Source organism: Muscardinus avellanarius, assembly GCF_963383645.1.
Source record: "Muscardinus avellanarius genome assembly, chromosome: 16".
Taxonomy (NCBI): domain Eukaryota; kingdom Metazoa; phylum Chordata; class Mammalia; order Rodentia; family Gliridae; genus Muscardinus; species Muscardinus avellanarius.
In genome coordinates this window covers 73,256,726-73,277,855 of record NC_137802.1, presented here as the reverse complement: position 1 = coordinate 73,277,855, position 21,130 = coordinate 73,256,726, and the positions used below count along the sequence as shown (strand labels likewise).

At 64.1% G+C, this 21,130-nt stretch overlaps 1 protein-coding gene across 1 annotated transcript in view; it reads left to right on the top strand.

Annotated features, from left to right (window-relative positions):
• Positions 1 to 2,969: 2,969 nt before the first annotated feature.
• The window catches only part of AATK (apoptosis associated tyrosine kinase), a gene marked incomplete at both ends in the record, with an annotated part of 32,551 nt that continues 14,390 nt past the window's right edge, over positions 2,970 to 21,130 (top strand). The window contains 2 exons of the mRNA XM_080714158.1: positions 2,970 to 3,051; positions 18,644 to 18,777. Coding sequence (XP_080570284.1) covers positions 2,970 to 3,051; positions 18,644 to 18,777 — 216 coding nt within the window. The remainder of the gene's footprint in view (positions 3,052 to 18,643; positions 18,778 to 21,130) is intronic.

The window sequence follows — 21,130 nt, the reverse complement described above, 5'->3', positions numbered from 1 at the left end:
TGGCTTCGAACCTGCGCGATCCTCCTGTCTCCGCCTCCCAAGCGCGCGGGGATTACAACGTGCGCCACCACGCCTGGCTAGTTGCCTTGATTTTTAAATTCATTTTACCAGCTTTATTGAGATGTAATTTTCATGCCATAAAACTCTCCATATTCAAGTGTACAGCTTAGCGGAATGTTCTTGTTTTGGGGTTCGAGACAGGCCCGGGGGCCTCACACTCAGCCCCAGCCTCCTGCGTGCTGGGTCACCGGCAGGCCACCGCACCCAGCTCAGCCGATCCCTGTATTCATGGGGCTCGCAGCTGTCACATCTAGCTAATTCCAGAACACTTTTCACCACCCCAAAAGAAGCCCTGCTCCCCCCACCCCCGGGTTCTGGGATTCTGGTAGCCACCAGTCCACCTTCTGTCTCTGGGGATTTGCCTGTTCTGGACGGTTCATGGAAATAGGGTCACGTGTGCTGTGGCCTTTTGTGACCTGTCGCTGAGCTGCATGGCTTTGTGGCCCATGCCTGTTTCAGCTCATATCAGAGATGCATCTGGCTCCTGGAGCCATGACCCGCATGGCGTGGACAGATAGCTTGCTGATGATGGCCGTAGCTGCCGAGCTTTCCGTGGCCCCTGGGTTTGCTCCCAAGGCGGTGCCTACCTTGCTGGGCCTCCCCCAGGCCTAGCCCTGCAACGCTTCCCCACCCAAGGCTAGACCTCTGCCCCTAGTCCTTCCAGTGCCTCTCGGCCTTTGCCTTTGGGCAACCCCTCCACAGACACCCTTCCCGCCAGGCCAGCCCCGGGGACACTCCTGCGGCCACGTCCCCATCACGGGGCAGGACTGAACAGGGTACTCCCACATCAGCCGCCAACACCCCTGGACCCCACAGTGTACACCTGGGCTCACGCAGGTGGTCAGTCCCTGCTAGGCGCAGGTGCAGAAGGGCTCCCCCAGGCAGGCACAGGAGCCTCGGGGTCCTGTACCGGAGGGGCTCACTGACCGCAGGGCTGGGCAGAAGCCATGCTGGTGGCCGCCTCTGCCCAGCCCGCTCTCGGCGGCCTGTATGTGCGTTTAGTGGCAAGCGGAGGGAAGCCCTGAGCCTCTTCAGAGGCCGGTCATCCAGGGTACTGGCAGTCTGGCCCTAAACCAGCACCAAAGTGGGCCCAGGTTCTGAGGCACCTTCCAGGCTGGGCAGAGGTGGGCCGCCGTGTGGGGGCCAGAGAGTGTCTCCCTGACCTAGCCCTTGACCCTCACACTGGTGCCATCCTGGACCACAGCCTGCGGGAGGGCACCTGGCCAGCTTGGGGGGGTAGTGAGCCACCCTGCCGTCTCCACAGGCACTGACCTCCGTGGTCCACAGCAGCCCAGGGAGAAGACCCTGGGTGGCCCCGCCAGGTGGGGAAGCTGACCCCACCTAGCAGCAGACCTCTAAAGTTAGAGGGGCCAGGGCCCTCCTTGTTTGCCGTATCCGGGGGCCTTTCTTCACAAGCACCACCTTGGAAATAAAAGGGCGGGTCCTGGCCCACTCTCCCAGGCCTGCTGGCCCTAGCACCTGTCCTGCGCCCTTGCTCCTGGGGCCTTCTCCCCCCAGTCCTTCCCTCCCTAAAACTCTGGGGCCCAACTGGAGCTAGACATTCCTCCTGCTGCCCTGAACCCCCCACCCCGGCCTAACTGGGTCTCCCAGGGGCTCTGCAGGGCCCAAGAATGAACGAGTGAGTGGACTTCGGCAGCCTCCACTCTGCCGCCCAGGCCCGCGCACTCCCGCCCTGCCAGCAGCGGCCCGGGGCAAGATGGCGTAGCGGGGGAGGGGCTCGGCGACGAGGGTCGGGCAGGGGCAGCCCTCGGTGGCGGGCCCTAGCCGACTCTGCGGCTGGGGGCGGCCGGTGTGCTTCTCCACCGGGTGTCGCAGCTTGGCACAGCCGCAGGCGGTTTGTGCAAAAATAGCCCCCCCGCCCCCGCCAGTGCAGGCGCCGCCCAGAGGGCACCGGGCCGAGCCGCCGCCTCCGAAACCCGCGAGTGACCGGCCGCCCTCCGCCCTGGGCTGCTCCCCTCCATCCGACCGCCGCCCCCACCCTCACGCCCCGGCCTGGGCCCTGGCCCCCGCGGCCCCCGCGTGCCTCGGCCTCCGCACCCGTCAGTCCCCAGCCCGGCCCCTCGCCCGCGGGCTCCATCCCCCCGCCGCGGCCCCCCACGCCCAGGTGCTCCGGTCTCCACCCCCCTTTCGGTGCCTCGGGCCCCCCGCCCGGTCTCTGTCCCCCTTCGGCACCCCGACTCCCCCCCGCCCCCATCTCTGTCCCCCTCGTCCCCGGCCCCCCCTCGGTGCTCGGTCTCTGACATCTCCCCCCCTCCCGTGCCCCCGTCTCTGCCCCTTGGTCCCCGGCCCCCCCTCGGGGCTCGGTCTCTGACCCCCCCTGCCCCCGTCTCTGCCCCCTTTTCAGTACCCCGACCCCCCCTCCCGGCGCCCCAGTCTCTGCACCTCCGTCTCCGGCCCCCCCCCCCCGTGCTCGGTCTCTGCCCCCCCACCCCGTGCTCGGTCTCTGCCCCCCCCCCGTGCTCGGTCTCTGCCCCCCCACCCCGTGCTCGGTCTCTGCCCCCCCCCGTGCTCGGTCTCTGCCCCCCCCGTGCTCGGTCTCTGCCCCCCCCCCCGTGCTCGGTCTCTGCCCCCCCGTCGTGCTGGTCTCTGCCCCCCCCCGTGCTCGGTCTCTGCCCCCCCCCCGTGCTCGGTCTCTGCCCCCCCCCCGCGCTCGGTCTCCGCGCCCCCCCCCCCCGCGCGCGCTCCCGTGCTTTCGGACTGCACCAGCCGAGCCCCGCGGCGCCGGCGGCGGGCGGAGGCGCCGCGTCTGTGGCCGCCCCCACCGGAGCCCGCGCTGCGGCGTGGCGGGGGCGCTGGGCGCGGGCCGCTCGGCACCTGCGGCGGCGCTGGGCGATGCCCGGGCGCGGGCCAGGGCGGCGGGCGTCCTGAGCGCAGCGCCGCCGCCCGGGATGCCCGCCGCGCTGCTGGCCCTGGCCATGTCGTCCTCCTTCTTCAACCCCAGCTTTGCCTTCAGCTCCCACTTCGACCCCGGTGAGTCCGCTCTGCCGGCCTGGCCTGCCCGGCCTGCTGCGGCTGCCGCTGACCCCCGCCCCGCCTCCTCACTGGTCGGGGCTGCTGCAGCCTCGGGTTTCCCATTTTGCATGGAAATTAACCCTTTCTCCATCCAGAGCTGGCTCAGAGGAGCAGGGACCAGTGCGGCAGGACCCTGTGGTCTAGAAGGTGGGCAGGCCTGGGGGGCAGCGTGGCTGGGCCTCCCCCGCACAGGTACCTGGAGCTTGGAGGGCTAGTGCTGGCCCCAGGTGTGCAGGAGACGGGGTTGCAGGACGGAGGGCCCTCCGGGAGGCTGGGGTGGCCTGCCAGGCTGGGGTACAGGCCTGCTGGGGCCTCTTGCTGGTCCGTGGCCTTTGCATGGGAGGCTCCTTCCCAGGCCCAGAGCTGCTTCTGGTGATCCCTGTCTGGCCGGGCAGCTCGTGGGGGAGGTGGGAGTGGCGGTCAGCCCATGGGGTGGAGACCTCGAGGTGGGCCTTGGTGGGGGCCCAGGCCCTGGCAGCAGGTGAGGCTGAGGGGTGCTGTCCAGCTGGCTGACCGGAATCCAGGTCCAGACCTCTTATCCCTCAGGGCCAGTGGGCCTGGGGGTGGTACTTTTAGCCACGGCAGTCTAGCCATGGTGTGCAGCTGGGGTGGGCAGAGGGGCCTAGCCGCTGGGGGTCCCTGGGGCTTGCCGGGAGGCTGTAGGCCTTCCTGCCAGCTCCAGCCCCTGCTTGGCCTGAGTGGGTGATCATCCCCATGCAGGGGCCTGGAGTCCCACTGCGTGCCCCTGGGGATCTGGCACAGGGCCGATGCAGTGCAAACAAAGCTAGCCTGGCACGTGACGGCCCTCCTGGGTCTCCCTCGCACAGGGTCCCCTGGGTGAGCAGGTCTGAAGGCATTTGTTCCCCGGGGAGGGAAGCTGCTGGAGGTCTGTCTTCTTGGCTAAGGGTATGGCTGCCACTTGGTTGGAAAGGACTTCCTGGAGAGGCGCTCGGGGCTCGGAGATCACAGTCACCAGCAGTGAATGGCCCAGAACCCGGCAGGGGCAGCCCCAGGCCCAGACCACCTTTAGGGACAGGCATCCAGGTGGCTGGGCCCGAGCCAGGCCCTGCCCAGTGGGCTTGGTCCCTCCTGCTGGGAGGCAGGTCCTGCCTCCAGGTGGGGGTGGCCCTGGAACTGTTGCCAGGGTGGGGGGCGGGCACCAGTTCTGAGCCCAGTAGGGAGGCATCCCTCTGCCCACCACGGTCCTTGGCACTCACTGTTGGGGGCAGACCTGCCCTGTGGGTTCTCCTCACCCTCCCTGCAGGGGTGTCCAGGGCAGGCGAGCCCTTCCCCCCCCTCAGAAGCAGCCTCCTAGGCACTTTATTGCCTGTGTTTAGTAGACAGCTGTGATCAGTGTAATTACAACGTGTCGTCGCCTAAAAGACCTAAGAGGGAACAAAGTTGTGGCGGGAAGGAGGGCTATGTCTGAGCTGTGCCCAGCAGGCTCGGAGCCCCTGCCGGGAGGGCCTGAACTGAGCAGTGGGTGGGCGCTTCTGCTGGGCAGCGGGCTGGGGCCTGCGGGCGCTGGGTCTTTGGGAAGGAGATGGGGTCGCCTCCCGCAGCTAAGCTTAGCCTGTGCTCAGAGCCCCGTCCCTCCCCGCAGTCAGTCGCTCTGCCTGGCCTTGCCCCCAGGGTCTCCATTTTCCCATCTGGGAAGCAGGATGGCTGGATGGCTGGCCTGTGGTCAGGCGTCCGGCGGGTAGAGGCTCTGCGAGTTCCTGCCACTCAGCGGACCGGCAAGGCCTTGGAGGCAGGGAGGTGTGTATGGCCCGCGGCTGTTGCCTCTGGGGCTCCCGGCTCTTCTCCTTACTCGAGTGAAGAGATGGCTCACTGCATCTGGGGGTGGGAGGGCTCCTAACAGGCCAAAGCCCGGAGGGGATCGCACGCTCACAGTGGTTATGGTTTATTTAAGGGTCTGTGCCCTGCTCATGGGCCCGCTCTCAGTCCACGCAGGGTCTGAGCTGGTCCCCGTGGACGTGACAGAAGCCCTGGTGGTGTGGGAGAGTGGAGGGACTGAGTCAGAGGTCGGACCTAGTGGCACCCTCTGGAGTGCGGCCTGGCCCCCTCTGCTACCAGCCACCCTGGGGTGGATGGGGCGTAGGGGCCAGGCCCGCACACACCCCTGCTCCCGGGAGGCACTGGCTGCACGGGCCAGCTCCTGGGGGGGCGCCCGCTCCCTCCACCTGGTCTCCTGAGAGGTGCAGTCTTGGAGCAGCATTTCTGAGCCCAGTCCTGCACAGAGGGTGGGATAGACCAGGCGGGCTGGGCACGGGAGACCAGGTCCTGAGGGGCGACAGGGGCCCTGGTGGGGAACAGGAGCCCCTGGAGCTGGGCCGAGGAGAGGGTCCGACCTCGTTCCAGGAGTGTCCCGAGGTGGGGGTTGACTCGCTCCCCATCCGGGAGGGAACTGTGCACTGTGGCTCCTGGGCCCAGACCTGTCCTAGGTGCTGGACTCGTGGGTGTGCGGCGAGGAGCCCTCGGGCTCGGGGTCACTAGGCTCCGGGAACACTCAGGGGCTGGGTTTGCCCGGGTGGTCCTGCTGGTCTGTGCACTGGCTCCTTCCTGAGCATCTGACCCTCTCTGGGCCTCAGCTTCCCCATCTGTCGGGGGCCTGTGGTGCCCACGCTGGGGGCTTTGGTGGTGTCGGTTAAGGCCGTCCCGGGGCAGGCTGTCTCTGTGGACCAAGCAGCAGTACTTAGACTGTACAGAAGCACACGAGGGCACGCGGCTGGCTCCTGCCCCCACCTCCCATCTTGTCCCCAGGCCGCCGATGCCCTGTGTCCTTCCCAGTCCTCAGTCCACGTGAGCACTGGCCAGGTGCAGGGCCAGGCACCCTGGGGCCCATGGGACCGTGTGGCAGAGGAGGCTGCGCCTGCCGGGCCTCTTCTGAGCAGCACAGTGGTGCCTTGGGCCTGAGGGGCCAGGAGGTGCCCCAGGGACGGCCAGGGTGCTCCCAGGGGTCCTGCTGGCTGGCTCGTGACGCAACCCGGAAACCGGCAAGTTGTTCCCTGAGGCCTTGTGCAGCCCAAGAGCAGGGGCCCGGTCAGAGGCCCTCTCAAACCGCACTCTGGCCGCTACCCCCTCGCTGCGGCCCAGGACACTGCCACTAGCTCGACACTCGCGGGGCAGGTTGAGGAGGCTCCTGGGAGAGGCGCAGGAAGGGGATTGCTGGGAGCAGCCTCGGAGCGGAAAGCCCGTGGGTGGCGGGAGCGCAGGGTCCCACGGCCTCTGGACAGGGCTCAGGGGACTACTTTCCATTGTGTACGTTCTCCAGGGACCCGGGCTGAGCCCTTCCCTAGGGAGGGCTCCTCTCCCCCACCTGCCTGGGCCCTGGAGATCATGCATGTGCATGGCTTTACACACCAGACACATGGGTTTGCGCACAATACACACACATACACAGACTCACACGTGTGAACCTGCGGTACACGCAATCACATACCTCATATGCTCACACATGCCATACACACATGACACATGCCTACATTTTCACACGCTCGTGTGCACACATGTCCCCGTGCATGTGTGTTCCTGCACACGTGTGTTCTGTGTGCACGCGCAGCAGAGCCCACAGAGCTCTGGGGGTGTCTTGGCCACAGTCCCCTGAGCTGTCCGCCTGGGCCGCTGCGCTGGCACCGTCCATGCCTGAGCCCGGGCTGTCTTCCACCTGGTTCTGCCCGGGCCTTGGGGACCTGAACGGGCATGTTGGCGCCCCGGCTTTCACACAGGCCTGAGTCCCTCAAGCCAGCCAGGCTGGACCTGTGGTAGTTATGTTGCTTGGAAAGTGCAGGAGGGTCCGCCTTGCATTTCTGGGTTCACAGGCCCCGTCCGCCTGCTGTCCCAGCTGTCTTCCATGGAAGAGGGCAGGCTGGAGACCTGGCCCTGCTGTGTGAGCAGGGACCGGTGTCTTGATATCTCAGTGTCTGTTTACCTCCTGTGAGGCTCAGCGGCTCCTGCTCCCAGTGAGGGTCCTAACACCTGAAGACCCATCGCCCTGAGGCATCCCGCCTCACTGTGACCTGGGAAACCTGCTCCCTGGGTGCTGGGGTCCCTCCCTGCACCCTGTGCCCCACCTCAAGGGGCTCGCTTGGAGGCGCCCATGGACTCAATGGTACAGCCCAGACTCATGCCCACCCAGGCCCTCAGAGCGGGCCTTCTTTAGAATCAGGGTCTTTGGAGATGTGAGTGGTCAAGTGGCTGGTGTCCTTGTCAGAGAGGACACAGAAACACAGTAAGCTAGAGGGAGGCCGAGGGGCTCAGGACGGCCACCTGTCCTCTGCTCCTGGAGGGTGGTCTATGCCGGCCCCTCACCTGGCCCTGTGGCCGTCTGTTCCTCTCCAGCAGCTCTAGGACAGGGTTAAGGGTGACCTGGAGGGGCCCGCATGGCCATACCTGATGGGCTGGCGGCAGACCGTCAGCCCTGGTGTTGGGAGAGTTTCGGCATTGCCCCGCCTGCCTGTCACAGAGGAACCAGGCGCAGGACAGGCAGCCACGGCCTCCCCACCCCCCACAGAGGAAGCCGGCAGAGGAAATGAGGGCAGCGGCCGGGGCCGGGGCCGGAGCCAGTTCCCAGGCCTCCCGTCTGGGCGGGCGGACGGTCGCCTGAGGACTGTCATGGTGGGCAGGGTCACGCCTGCCGTCCTCCGCCAGGGCCAGGGCCTGGCTTGGGAGCCTGGGGAAGGTCCTCTTGAGGGTCACCCCGGGTAGAGCTGCAGCTGGAAGCCCACAGGAGCGGCCGCTCAGAGCTGGTACGTGCGGCAGTGAGGGTGCAGGCCACTGCCCTGCTCCCGCAGGCCCCAACGCTGACCCCGACTAGGCCTGTACTGGCAAGAGCCCTGCCAGGGCATGGCCACACCCAGGGAGGCAGGGCCTCTGCAGCGGGCACTTCTGGGCAGCTGGGTCACCTGTCACAGGTGGCCCGGCGGCTGCGGGGTGATGGCTGGATGGCGACCTCGGTGGGGGTCACATGGCCTCACCCATCCTTGCCTCCTCCCTGGGAGGTGTGGGTGCCGCCTCCCTCCCTCCCTGAGGGTCAGCTCCACCCACTCTTCAGGGTCCCTGGGGGGCCCTCCTGGCCACTGGCTTGGGCAAACAGCATGGGGCAGCCATGACTAGCTGGCTCGAGCTTGCTGTGGGGGTCACCTGTCCTCCAGGCCAGGCATGGGGGAGCCTGGGTCCCGCACTGTGTCCTGAGGCCATGCTTGGAGGCCAGGCCTGGCCTGGGGTGCTGTCCTTGGTCTGGGCCCCTCTGGCTTCACACTCTGTCCCTGCTGGCTTGAAATTCTCCATGATTTATGCTGTTTGCCCTTGTGCTGGGCCGCGATTCTGCAGCTGTTCTTCCCGCTCCGGGCAGCCTGAGTGCAGGCCACAGGACAGCTGGGCCGGCGGACACTGGCGGAGGGGGCAGCGGCTTTTGTCATGGCTGGGCTGGGCTCGGAGACGCGAAGACGTCCATGGTCCATGCCGGCTCCTCCATGCGGGATCTCCTCTAGTCCCCAGCTTCCTGCTAAGTGTGGCGCAGGTGCTGGGGCCCGCAGCGTGCAGCTCGGTGGGTTTGCCCAGCTGGTCGCAGCCTCGGCCCTGCCCGGCGGCTGCCCCCGCACCCCGCGCTGCCGGCCAGGTGCCTCTCGCGCTCTGTTGGGTAACATTCTCCCTTTCTGGCGGGCTCCGCCTGGCGCATTTGGGCCCGTGGCTTTGGGCCGCTCCGTGTGAAGCTGCCGGGAGCGTTCTGTCCTGGGAGGCCCCTGCCCACCCCCTCCTCGACGTCCATGCCCTGAAGGGTAGAGCCTGTGACTTTTCGTAAACGTGTAGAGTTGTGCAGCCTCACACAATACATTTTGGAGGCTTTTGTTTCCTGGTAAAAGCCCCGCACCCGTGGGCCGTCACCGCCGTTTCCCACACCCCTGGTCCCGGCAGCGGCGGGTCCCTGCCGCCCTGTGGGGTGCAGAGAATCTCCCAGGTGACGGTCCTACACACCTGCCCCGGGGCCTCTAGTGACGGCGCTCCCAGCAGCGCTGGGCCCCCTCTCCTCCCAACCTCAGCCTTCCAGCCAGGTGGTCCTCCCTGGCTTGCCCGTGAGTAGCGGGCCGGTGGCCGCGGAGGCCCCTGTCGAGCCTGTCTGGCTTTTCCACGCTGCTTTGTGGACCGCGCTGACGTATTCAGGACGGACTCGTCAGGTTCCTGTGTCCTGACGCCTGCTGGGTCCTTCGTGTCCCGGCGATGGCGTGCTGCCTGTGAGGAGCCGCGCCGGGCAGACGTGCTGAGCCTGGCACAGCCTCTCCGCCCCGGGCTGGGACCCGGGAGCGCGCACACCAGGGGAACTACACACTTCCCCTCTTTTCTCCAGAGACCCGGCTGCCGGCCACTGAGCGGTGTGGTCCCCGTGCAGGCCGTCTTGTTTATCCCAGGAAGCTGCCCGGAACCTTTTTGGCAGGAGGCCGCATTCCTGGGGGGCAGCTCCAGGCCCCCTGGGGACCAGTGGCTGGAGGGATGTCCCCGCTGGGACTTTGCACTGACGCGCAGGCCCGTCCTGGCCTGGGCTGCTCTCGCTAGGCCCACCGCTCTGGAGCTGGACTGACGTGTCTTCCCCTGCCTTATTTTCCTCCCGTGACAGGCAGCCCTTCGAGTCCTGTCTAAAAATAAGTGCGTGTGGGGTGCCCGGCGCGCCTGGCCAGACCTGAGGTTTCCTCTCCGAGTCCTTGAGCCTCTCCATCTCGGCCTCTGCCTGGTGTCTGCCGGGTCAGGGCTGGGGTCCCAAGGTGACCAGAGTCAGGGCCAAGGGGCATGCGTGAGAAGGTTGGGGCCACGGTGGGAGGGTGTTGGTGCCCCAGGATCGGGGTGGTGGGGACCAGGTGCCCTGCCTGAGCCGCTGTCCCTCGAGGGCTTCAAGGGACCCTCATGGGCCCACCTGCTCTCAGGCCAGCATGGGACGTGCCGGGGTGCAGGAGGCCAGGCGGGCACTGCCACGCCCCCACAGGGGCATCACCTCCGAGCGTCATGCTGGCGGCACTTCCTGCTGTCCCTGGGCCTCACTGACCTCTGACTCCAGGGTGGCCTGTTGAGGGGCAGGGAAAGAGGGCTCAGGTGTCTTGGGGGTGCTGGAACCTGTGGGTGGGCACCCTGGCACGGGGCAGATGCCCAGAACTGCCATGTGCTTCAGGGAGCTGGGGTGGAGGGATGAGCGTGAGGACGGTGTGGGTGTGTGTGCACGGTGACCCTTGTGCAAGAGGTTCTGGGGCACACGCACACGGATGTGTACAGACATGTGTCTGCATGTGCACACGTGTATAGATAGCACACGCCTGTGTCTCTGTACTCATGTGCATGTGTGCACACATGTGAGGTGTGCATGTGAGGACATAGGGATGCTTGTGTGCAGCTGTTGGGCACTCGTGTACCCGTCTGTGTGAGCATGCGTGTGCGAGAGCGCCAGTGAGAGGGTGTGGGAAGGCGTGTTTCCACTCAGGTGACATTGCATTTCCCCGCTGACGATGGAAAGGGGCCGAGCCGGTCTCACTGACCACAGCCATCCCGGGGCTGGGTCAGGCCTGGGGCAGGGCACCCGCTCGCTCCGTGCACATCCGCCCCGGCGTCCTCTGGGTGTGTGCGGCAGTTTGGCGGCCGGACCTGCCTGGGGCCTGTGGCTCCCTGCGGTGGGCTGGATCCCTCAGGACCCTGGGTTGTCACTAGGTTGGCCTCACCCGGCAGAATGGCCGCAGCCACTTCCCAGGCCCTGGACACTGCGCTGTGCTCTCAGAGCCGCCCGGGACTCTGGGCCAGGGAGGCTGGGAAGCTCTGCTCGGGCCGTGCAGTCCTGGACCTTTCCGGCCCTTTCCCAAAGCCTCCTCTCCCCGTGCCCCTTGAACCCCTCTCCCCTGCGTGGGGTATGGCTGCGCCCCTGCCCACAGCCTGGCTTCTCTTTTTTGGGAGTGTATGCTACTAGGAATTGAAGCCAGGGGTGTTCTACCTCCAAGCTACTCCCCCGGATCTGTTTTATTTGTTATTTTGAAACAGAGTCTCACTAAGTTGCTGAGGCTGGCCTCGAACCTGTGATCCCCGGCTTTGGCCTCCCAAGTCCTGAGAATATAGATGTATGCCTGGTGGTACTGGGGATTGAACCCAGGGGCTTTCTGCTTCTGAGCGTCAGGCCCAGCCATCTCTCTATTACAATGTAATTATACATCCTAATGAGATTCAAAGTGATACAGATATATGTGAACACTTACTTTATGTTTCAAAAGTCTTGCTAAATTACCAGCACTAGCCTTAAACCTGCCATCCTCCTACCTCAGCTTCCCAAGTACTGGATTATAGGCACAGGACACCGACTTCTGAGGTGGGGATAGTGGGCCTCAGTTTCCCCCTGCTGGGGGCAGGGGCAGAGGAGAGCCCAGGAGGGGCCAGTGGGGCTTGGCGTGGTCGGAGAGCACCCCCACGCACCTCCATTCTCGGGGTGGGGTGTGCTATGGGCGTAGCCTTGTCCCGGGTGTCTGCGGGGAGGTGGGCCCAAGGGACGGCCAGCCAGGGAGGCCGGGCTCGTAGGCGCGAGCTGAGTGGCTTCCCTGACCTGCCACACGAGGCCTGGCTGGTCTTCTGTGTCTCTACCTAGGAAAGGGACTCTTGACCCTGCAGGACATTTTTCTTTTCTTTTTTCGGTACTGAGGATGGAACCCAGAGGTGTTCTACTTCCAAACTAAACCCTCAGCCCTTTTTTTTTTTTTTTTTTTTTTTTTTTTTTTGTGGTCCTGAGGATGGAACCCAGAGGCATTCTACCTCCGAGCTATACTGACTTGCAAAGGCCTCGCTAAGTAGCGGAGGCTGTCTGCAAACTCTAATCCTCCTTTCTCAGCCTCCCAAATGCTGGCATTACAAGCATGTGCCACCACCCCAGCCTCAGCCCTATTTTTTATTCTTTATTTCGAAACAGTGTCTCACTAAATTGCAGAAAGCCTCACTAAGTACCTGAGGCTGGCCTGAACCTGGGATCCTCCTGTCTTAGCCTCCCAAGTACTGGGATGAGGAGCCTGCGCCACCACGCCGGGTTGGACGTTTTTCTTCATCCCCTCCTCTGATCCAGGAGCCCCAGGACCTTGCCACCTGCTCTGGCTGAGAGCTGGAAGGGGCACGTGGGCATGTGTGATGGAGGCTGGCGTCCTGACCCCTGGGCACACAGCTCTGGGCGCATCCTCAGCAATGCCGGCCCAGCCCGGTTGCGCGAGTTCCTTCCTGCGCGAGGCCCCGCTTGCGTCACCAGGCGGGCAGGGCTGGTGCTGGAGGCCCTCCGATGCTAGGCTGCCCGGCGCCAACAGGCCCTGCGGCTGGCCTCTCGGTGGTGGGGTGGGGCTGGGCTGAGCTGGCCGTGCTCGGTTCTGGGCCCCACGGTGCCCGGCAGATGCTGGCGAGGGTGAGCAGAGCTCACGGGGCTGAGGGGAGCCTCAGGACAGTGGTCTGTGGTGGTGTGGCCCCTACTGGGGAGTAGCTGTGGTCACCCTGGGGGCACTGGGCTGGGCAGGGCTGGCCACAGGCCCGAGCGGGCATGCACATTCGGTGCCGGCCTGCCCTCTGTGGAAAGCATGTCGAGGTGGCCCGCACATGGGGTAACCGTCTCGGAGTGCGCAGGCCGGGAGCGTGTGTTTGCAGCATCTCAGATCTCCATGCTGCTGGCCCCAGCGTCCCCTGCACTGAGGCGGCTCCAGTGAGCATCCTTTCCCAAAACGCCAGGGCCGCCCTACGGCCCAGCTGCTCTGCTCCCTGGTTTGCGCGCCCTGCGTGGTTTTCGGTCCGCGTCCCCAGCGTGGGGGCAGACGGGTCTCCAAGGCTGTTCTCAGGGCTCCCCCATCAGAGGCCGGCGGCGGCTGTGGTTTAAGAACTCTTGCTAAGGACTCCCGCTGTCTGGAGGGAGGACGCAGGGCTCGAATTTGCATCCGCGATTATGAGAAGCTGAACGTTTCTTTGGGGGCTGGACGATTTGCATTTCCTCATTGGCGACTGACTGTGTTTTGGGTCTTAAAATATTACTTGTGTTTTGCTGATTATGTACTGTATGCAGGGAAGGTGTCAGCTCAGCTCTTTGGCATACTTTTTTTTTTGTACTAGGGATTGAACCAAGGGGTATTCTACCTCCAAGCTTTGTCCCCAGTTTACCTATCTCCTTAAATTTTTTTTTTTTTTTTTTTTTTTTTTTTTTTTTTTTGGTGGTACTGGGGTTCCTGGAAGCCCTTCTACCTCCGGGCTATACTCCCAGACCTATTTTTATATTTTTATTTGGAAACAGGTGTGTGGCTGGCTTCGAACCTGCGCGATCCTCCTGTGTCCGCCTCCCAAGCACGGGAATTACAAGCCTGCGCCACCACGCCCGGCTCCTTTTAAAATTTTTATTTTGTGGGGCGTGGTGGCCCATGCTTGTAATCCCTTTCTCTTGGGAGGCGGAGACAGGAGGATCGCGCAGGTTCTAAGCCAGCCTCGCTGGCTTAAGAGACCCTGTTTCCAAATAAAAATATAAAATAGGTCTGAGAGTGTAGCCCACAGGTAGAAGGGTTTCCAGGAATCCCAGTACCACCAAAAAATTTTTATTTTATTTTTTATTTTTTGCGGTACTGGGGATGGAACCTAGTACCTCCAAGTGACACCCCGGCCCTATTTTTTATTCTTTATTTTGAAACAGGGTCTCACTAAGTTACAAAGCGCCTCACTAAGTAGCTGAGGCTGTGTGCAAACCGCGATCCTCCTGTCTCAGCCTCCCAAATGCTGGGATTATAAGCTATCTCCTTTTAAGATGCTAATTAAAGCCGGGCTCCATCTGACATCCCAGTATTTGGGAGGCTGAGATAAGAGGATCTCAGGTATGAGGACAGTCTCCGCCACTTAATGAGACCCGTGTCCATCCCTGTGGGTTCGATTCCCAGTCCCCATCGATGTTAATTTGATGCAGATATGCTGAATCGTGGTCACACCCATGGAGGGAGGCTGCACCCCTGGCTTGTCCAGCACTGCTTGCTGGATTCGCCGCCTGGCCAGGCCGGCTATTTACCAAGCTCTCCTGAGCAGGGCTCTGGCACGTGGTTTTAATTTTTGTAGCGTTGAGGTGTCAGTAGCTGAAAAGGCAAGCCCCCTCTCTGCGCCTCCCTTCCTGGATGTTTGGCCTCTCGGTGCGAGGTGTCCTCTTGGGTGGGCGCAGACTCGCTGACTCTTAGGGTGCACCGCAGCTGCCGGCCCAAGGGCTCATACTGTGTAGGGAGGGCCCTAGCGCATGGAGTGGCCAAGTGCCCACTTGTTGGGCGGTGGAGTTCCCTTTGGTTAGAAAGGCTCCCCTCACCCCAACCCAGCAACCCCCTTCCTGGTATACCCACTCGGCTTGGCACAGCAAGCCCAACCCTGGAGCCGCTGCCCTGCCCTCGCCTATGAGGTGGGCCTGTGTGCCGGGTGCGGCTCCTGGGGTCTCTGACTCTCCCATCCACTTGGAGGGCAGTGTCTGGGAGCAGGGTACAGAGCCTTTGGTGCCTTTTGTGATGGAGTCAGAGTGGGTCGTGGAGCCAGGCCACGGTCGCTAGAGTGCCATAGGCTGGTGTGGGGGTCACACCATGCTCTTGGTTGGCCTCCTGGCACATCTGACCACCTGCCCAGGATACGAGGGCAGCTCTGGGCCCTCTAAACCATGGGTCCAGATGGCCAGCGAGTGCCACCTGGTGGAGGGTCCCTCAGGATGACTCAGTGGCTGACCCTAAATGGACCCCAGCAACCCTGGACTCTGAGCCACTCCAAGGGCAGGGGGGAGCAGGGATCTCAGGTGAGGGCCCGGCTGCACAGGTGAGGTATAGCTATATAGGTGTGGGCGGGGCCTCAATGGGGGCATGGCTGTGTGGCTGTGGGCGGGGCCTCAGGCGGGGCAGGGCTGTGTGGTTGTGGGCGGGGCCTCAGTTGGGGGCAGAGTTGTGTGGGCGGGGCCTCAGGTTGGAGCAGGGCTGTGTCATTGTCGGCGGGGCCTCATGGGGGCAGGGCTATGTGGGCGGGGCCTCAGGTTGGAGCAGGGCTGTGTGGGTGTGGCCGAGGCCTCGTGGGGGCAGGGCTATGTGGGCGTGGCCTCAGGTTGGAGCAGGGCTGTGTCATTGTGGGCGGGGCCTCATGGGGGCAGGGCTATGTGGGCGGGGCCTCAGGTTGGAGCAGGGCTGTGTGGGTGTGGCCGAGGCCTCGTGGGGGCAGGGCTATGTGGGCGGGGCCTCAGGTCGGAGAGGGGCTGTGTGGTTGTGGGCGCGGCCTCAGTGGGGGCTGAGCCTTACTTGGGTGGTGGGGCTCGCTAGCAGGGGCCTCACTAGGAGGGCAGGGCCTCCGGGGTCACTATTCTGCCTCCTCCAGGTGTCCTCTCACCAAATCTGGGGCAACATGAGCCTTGAAGTAAGCAATTACGCCAACACTGCATCTGCTGGAAACACAGGAGTCCCTGGCGGGATAGAAATAGATCAAAGGGAATGCAGATGCCGTCCCCAGGAGTGCCGGAGTAGCAGAAAGTGGGGTGAAGGCTGAGCTCTCCTGGTAGAGACTGGCAGGAGCAGGAGGGGCGATGGAGATACGGCCCCTCTCCCGGGGTCTGCAAGGAGGATGCTAGCTCGTCCTGGGACATCGCCCACGGAGGAAGGCCGGGTCCTCTGGTGAGCTGCCGCCTCAGGGAGCCGAGGCCCACGCCCATGTGCACACTGCGGGGACACGCCATCTGAGCACCCCGCCCCGGAGAGAGCTGTGATGAGTTCAAGTTACAGAGAGGCAGGGGTGCTGGCATGGAGTTCCCAGGGGCTGCTTTGAACGGGGCATTTTTCTCCTCCTCCTCCTCCTCCTCCTCCTCCTCCTCCTCCTCCTCCTCCTCCTGCTCCTCCTGCTCCTCCTGCTCCTGCTCCTCCACCTCCTCTTCCTCCTGCTCCTCTTTCTCCCCCTCCCCCTCCCCCCTTCTTGTACTGGGGATTGAACCCAGGGGCATTCTACCTCCAAGCTACAACCCCAGCCCTATTATTTACTTTTAATTTGAAACAGGGTCTTGCTAGGTTGATGAGAGTCTCACTACTTGCCGAGGCTGTCCTTGAACCTGCGATCCTCCTGTCTCAGCCTCCCAGTACTGGGATTACAGGAGTGTACATCAAGCCTGGCTGGAACTGGGCATTTCAGTACAAGCACTTGTCAGGGTTGACTACTTGGTGGCCAGAACACGGTCAGGGTTCCAGGAGTTTGGGAGAAGTTGTGGGACAGTCTGCATGCAATGGCGAGTGCTTGGTGCGTGTTGAAATGGCTGCTTAAGACGTAGCAGAAGCAGACAGTGCACATGTGCAGCACCTGTCTTCCGGCAGGAGCTTCGAGCTGTGAGGTCGTGTTGGGCTGGTGGCTCCATCCTCAGGCGAGCAGTCCGCAAACGTGCCTGGGCGGCCATGGCTGTGGGTGTCTGCTCCCAGGCCCTCTGGTGGACATAAGTAGAAAATCTGTGGGTTGCATCTGACAGTCCACCTGTGTTTTATAACCCAGGCTCAGTGGCTCCTCCAGCTGCGGCCCAGGGCTCTGTCTGCTGGCCCGCCCCTGCCTGGGCACCTTCGCCAGCCGGCTCCTTTGATTGTCTATATACTGACTTATTTGATTCATGGAACAAAATCTACTGCCTGCCCCTGGGTGCCCTCCCTTCACCTGCCCGTACCAGGCCCAGCGCCAAGGTGCTGGTGCAGGCTTCTGTCCCCATCTCCATCCTGGGGAGTGCTCGTACCATGCCTGCCCTCCCGTGCTGTGGCCTCTGTGGACCTGAGGCCACACTCTGAGGCGGGCGCCCAGAGTCACACTCCCTTGTATGCTGACCTCTCGTGGGCCCAAGGGCTCCTCTCCTCCATCAATCAATGCGCTCACATGTGTGCACACGGTATGAGTGCACACATGCACACGCGTGGACCTGTATTGTGAACGTGTACGCACATGTGCATGGTATGTGCACACGTGTCTGTGAGAGCACGTTCATGCGGGTGCCAGTTGTGTACAATGTGTTCACACGTGTGGCTGTGTGCATGCTGTGTGTATGTATACGTGTGTGTGTGTGTGTGTGTGTGTGTGTGTGTGTGTGTGTGCTGGGTCACCTAGCTGGGACTGGCACACGGCCAGTGCAGCCCCAAAGGCTGGTGGGTGAGGGGCCACGCTGCCTGCTGCTGTCTCAGAGGACCGGTGTGGGGGCAGCCCAGCTCCGAGGCCACCCAGGGGCTCATCTGCTCAGCCAGGGAGGTGGGTGGGAGGCCAGTGCGCTGACGCCACAGGGCACCAGATGGAGACTGGAGAGATGGATCACCATGGCAACCGTGCCGTCCTCAGGGGCTAGCTGCTCCCGGGACACCTGGGGATGGGGACGCAGGTGCTCGGGCGGTGGGGGCCTCTGCAGGCTCATGCCCACACAGGCACCAGAGCCTTGTCTGTGGACGCCCGCCAGGGGTGCTCAGGGCCTGTCCTCCGTGGGGCCTTCCCCAGTACCTGGCAGGTAAACTCTGCCCTCTTATCCCTTACCCTGGCTGCCCAGGCCCCCTCTACCCCGAGTGTGGATGCAGAAGGGGTCTGGAGGCCCGAGGGGGACATCTAGGCACACTGCGCTCCTTCTGGGCCCGCGGGCCCCGCTGCCCACTGTGGTGCCCTGTTAGCCCAGCCCGGCAGCCGCACAGTGGGCCTTTGCCAGTGGCTGCTGCCTGGCGCAGGGTCAGGAGGCCGCGGGCCAGCTGTGTGCAGCAGGGGGTTGTGGGTGCCCAGTGACCAGAGCAGCCAGCGTGGTCCAAAAAACCTCCGGGGGCCAAATGCAGGGGGGCGGCCAGAGAAGGCTCCTAGGGCATGGCGCAAACCTGAGCCCCATGTGGCGAGTTGGACAGGCCCAGGGGTGGAGCGGCCCGCTCCCTGTGCCCTCTTTCTGGGGGATGTGCCAAGTTAGCCCCCACTTGCCACCTTGCGGCCAGTAGATAGGCTGTGGCTGGCTTGGAGGGGAGTCCCGAATTGGGGACGGCTCTGGCTCAGCAGTTGGGGGTCGGAGGGCTTGTCGGGCTGTTCCGGGCACCTCAATTTCCCCATCTGGGGTGAAGAGCTTTGCATAGAGCAGGCACTGTGGGCTGGGAGCCCCTACAGTCCCCAGCATAAAGGGGCACTGCAAGCCTTGGGGCTGTGTCTTGGGGTCCACTTGGAGCACCGAGGAGATTGGCTGCCTGGCAGACAGGCCTTCCGTTTCAGGGCCAAGCCTCCAGCTGTCCAGCAGCCCACTCCACCAGCTCTCCGCCTCACAGGGCAAGATGGGGTGCCCCCGTATGGGAGATAAATGGAGGGGTCCCCACAGCTGCTGTGAGCCTCACCTCTCAGAGGGGTGTTCACGAGCCCCAGAACTGGGATCTGGCCTGCTCTGGCCACCCTGGGCACTGCCCTCCCTCGGTGGGGTCAGAGTGGCACCCAGGGGCGGCCACAGGATGGCGGGCTCCGGCCACCTGCTCCAGGCCTCAGGGCCGGGGTGCGAGGCGGGACGGCGCCCGTGCCCGTGCCACTGCCCCACAGGCCCCTTTCTCGGCAGACGGCGCCCCGCTCAGCGAGCTGTCCTGGTCGTCCTCCCTGGCGGTGGTGGCCGTGTCCTTCTCGGTGCTCTTCACTGTCATTGTCCTCATGCTGGCCTGCCTGTGCTGCAAGAAGGGCGGCATCGGCTTCAAGGTGAGGCTGGGTCCCCAGGCTGCGAGGGGCCCGGGGCCTGGCAGGCCCCCTTGGTGCGGAGCCCTTCCCCGAGGGCCGCCGAGGTGGCTGCGGCGGCCAGGGCTGTCCTGGTGCCCCTGGTGCCTGTCTAAACACTGGCTTGGTCCACAGCCCTCCTCTGGGGGTCTCCAGGATCCCTCCTGTAGCTCCTCATGGTGGGGCCCTCCGAGGGCACGCGGCCTCTCGTGTCTGGTCCCAGCTCCGGTCCCCAGCCCAAGCTGCCCAGTGTGCTGGGAGGCTGAGGACCACCGGAGGTTCCCGCGCTGGTGTGGGGGCTCCCCTGTTTGCTGCGTCAGAGAGAAACCTAAGCCACCTAAGGGGACAGGAGGGACAGACACACTTCTGAGCCCCTCAGTTTGGGCACCTTCTGCCCGTGGAACCATCAAGTGCAGGTTCTGAGCCCAGTCCCCTCAGTGGGGAGCCGCCATTGCTGACCGGCGTGTCTGCTCGGGGCCTGGTGGCCGTCACTGAGTTAGCTCAGGGAGGCTGGACTCTGAGCTGCGGTCCCCCCACCGAGGATGGAGCCGAGGGCCAGCCTGACCAGCTGTAGCCTTAGCAGTCAGGGTAGAAAGGGTGGATCTGAGCCCTGAGCAGAGGCGCCGCCCAGGGTCGGCGTGGGCCGCGGGCCTGCTGGTCAGCACATTGCAGCCTGTGCAGGCCCTCGGGCCATCCGCACGCCCACACGGGGCAGCGGTGCCCTGGCAGGAGGTCGGATTCCTGTGCTCCTGAGGTCAGGGTGGGAGGGGCCCGCAAGGGCCAAGCCCAGGTCCCTGTCTGTGTTCCAGGACCCCAGCCATGGTCTCCTATTTTAGAGTCCACCGTCCCCCCTGCCCCAAATGTCACATCACGGGGAAGTCATGCTGCCCTCCCAGCAGGTGAACTGCAACGGGCCCAGCCTGGTCTTTCCCCAAAACTGACCTCTGCTGGCTCAGTCCTCCTTTCAGAGCATTCTGAGGGGCTCAGGCCGGGCCCTCGTCAACCAGGGAACCAAGTGGCCGCACTGTGTCCCCTCAGGGCCCATGGGGTCTGCCCTGGTGCCCCCTCCCTGGGGAGGGAGGATGGGGACGGTGGGTCTTGTGGGGCCATTGTAGAGCGGCCCCTCCTCGGGCCCTTGAGAACAAGGCCCCACACAGGGCCGGCGCGGCGCCCTCCCACCCGCGCCCGCCTCGCCTCTTGGTTACATGGTGCCCAGAACATTCCAGCCAGTGTGCCTCGGTGGGAGGGCGGCTGCACAGCGGGCTCCCTCCTGGAGTGGTGCTGGGGGCTGCTGGGCAGGACCCCATGCTCACCCTGAGCTACCTGGTTGCCTGCTGTGTTCGCAGGGCCTGGCGGGCCCCCAGGCTACCCGGGCAGGTAACAGCTGGGCCCAGCCACCTGCAGGCAGGAGTGGGGTGGGGCCAGGCAGCAGCCAGGGCTACAGGGCCAGGAAGGGCTTCGGAGTGGTCTCCTGGGCCCTGGGGAGGGTGGCATAAGCATAGCCCACTGCCCGGTCCAGGAAAGCAGACCTGGGCAGGCCCGCAGGAATACCCAGAGAGCCAGAGCCTCTCTGCAGCGAGAAAATCAGGATCCAGAAGAGGAGGGGTGCGGGGCATGGTGGTGACTCCTGCGGTCCCAGTACTTGGGACTGAGTACTGAGTCAGCAGGATCACAGGTTCGAGGCCAGCCTTGGCAACTTAGTGAGGCCCTCAACAATTTAGCGAGACTCTGTTTCAAAATAAAACATAGGAAGAACTGGGGGTAGTTTGAAGGTGGAATGGCCCTGGTTTTAATTCCCAATACCAAAAAAAAAAAAAAATGAGTAGGGGTCCCTGTGGTACCGTGTCCAGCGTGTGTTCACAGGGCACAGGACCTGGAGCGGGCAGAGAGGCCTCAGTTTCTCAGGAAGCCCCTCCACCCTCCAAGCCTCAGTCCCCCCTGAGCAGTGGGGGTGGGGTGGGACAGAGTGTGGCTGGGAAGGGCTGGGCCGTGCTCTGGGATGAGGTGTGTCTGTCCTAAGTCAGTGCAGAGACCTGGCTCTCCCTCAGGAGTGTGCTGGGTGAGGAGGGGGTCTTCCCCAGACAGGTGCACAGCCGCATTTCAGAATAGTAGCCAGGAGTGGCTGTCTGGGGCCGCGGGTGCAGGCTCTTAAGGAGCCTGGGAGCTCCGGGGACGGGCGGCTGGGTGAGGGCCCAGGTCCACCTGCAGCTGGACGGTAGGGTAGGTGGGGGTGCCGCCCGGGGCTTAAGACGGCCGCCGCGCTATTGCTCCTGGCCTGGCCAGGCCTGGGGGCTTCTTCCACATGACTTTGGGGCCGGGGTAGGTGGCAAAGCTCCTG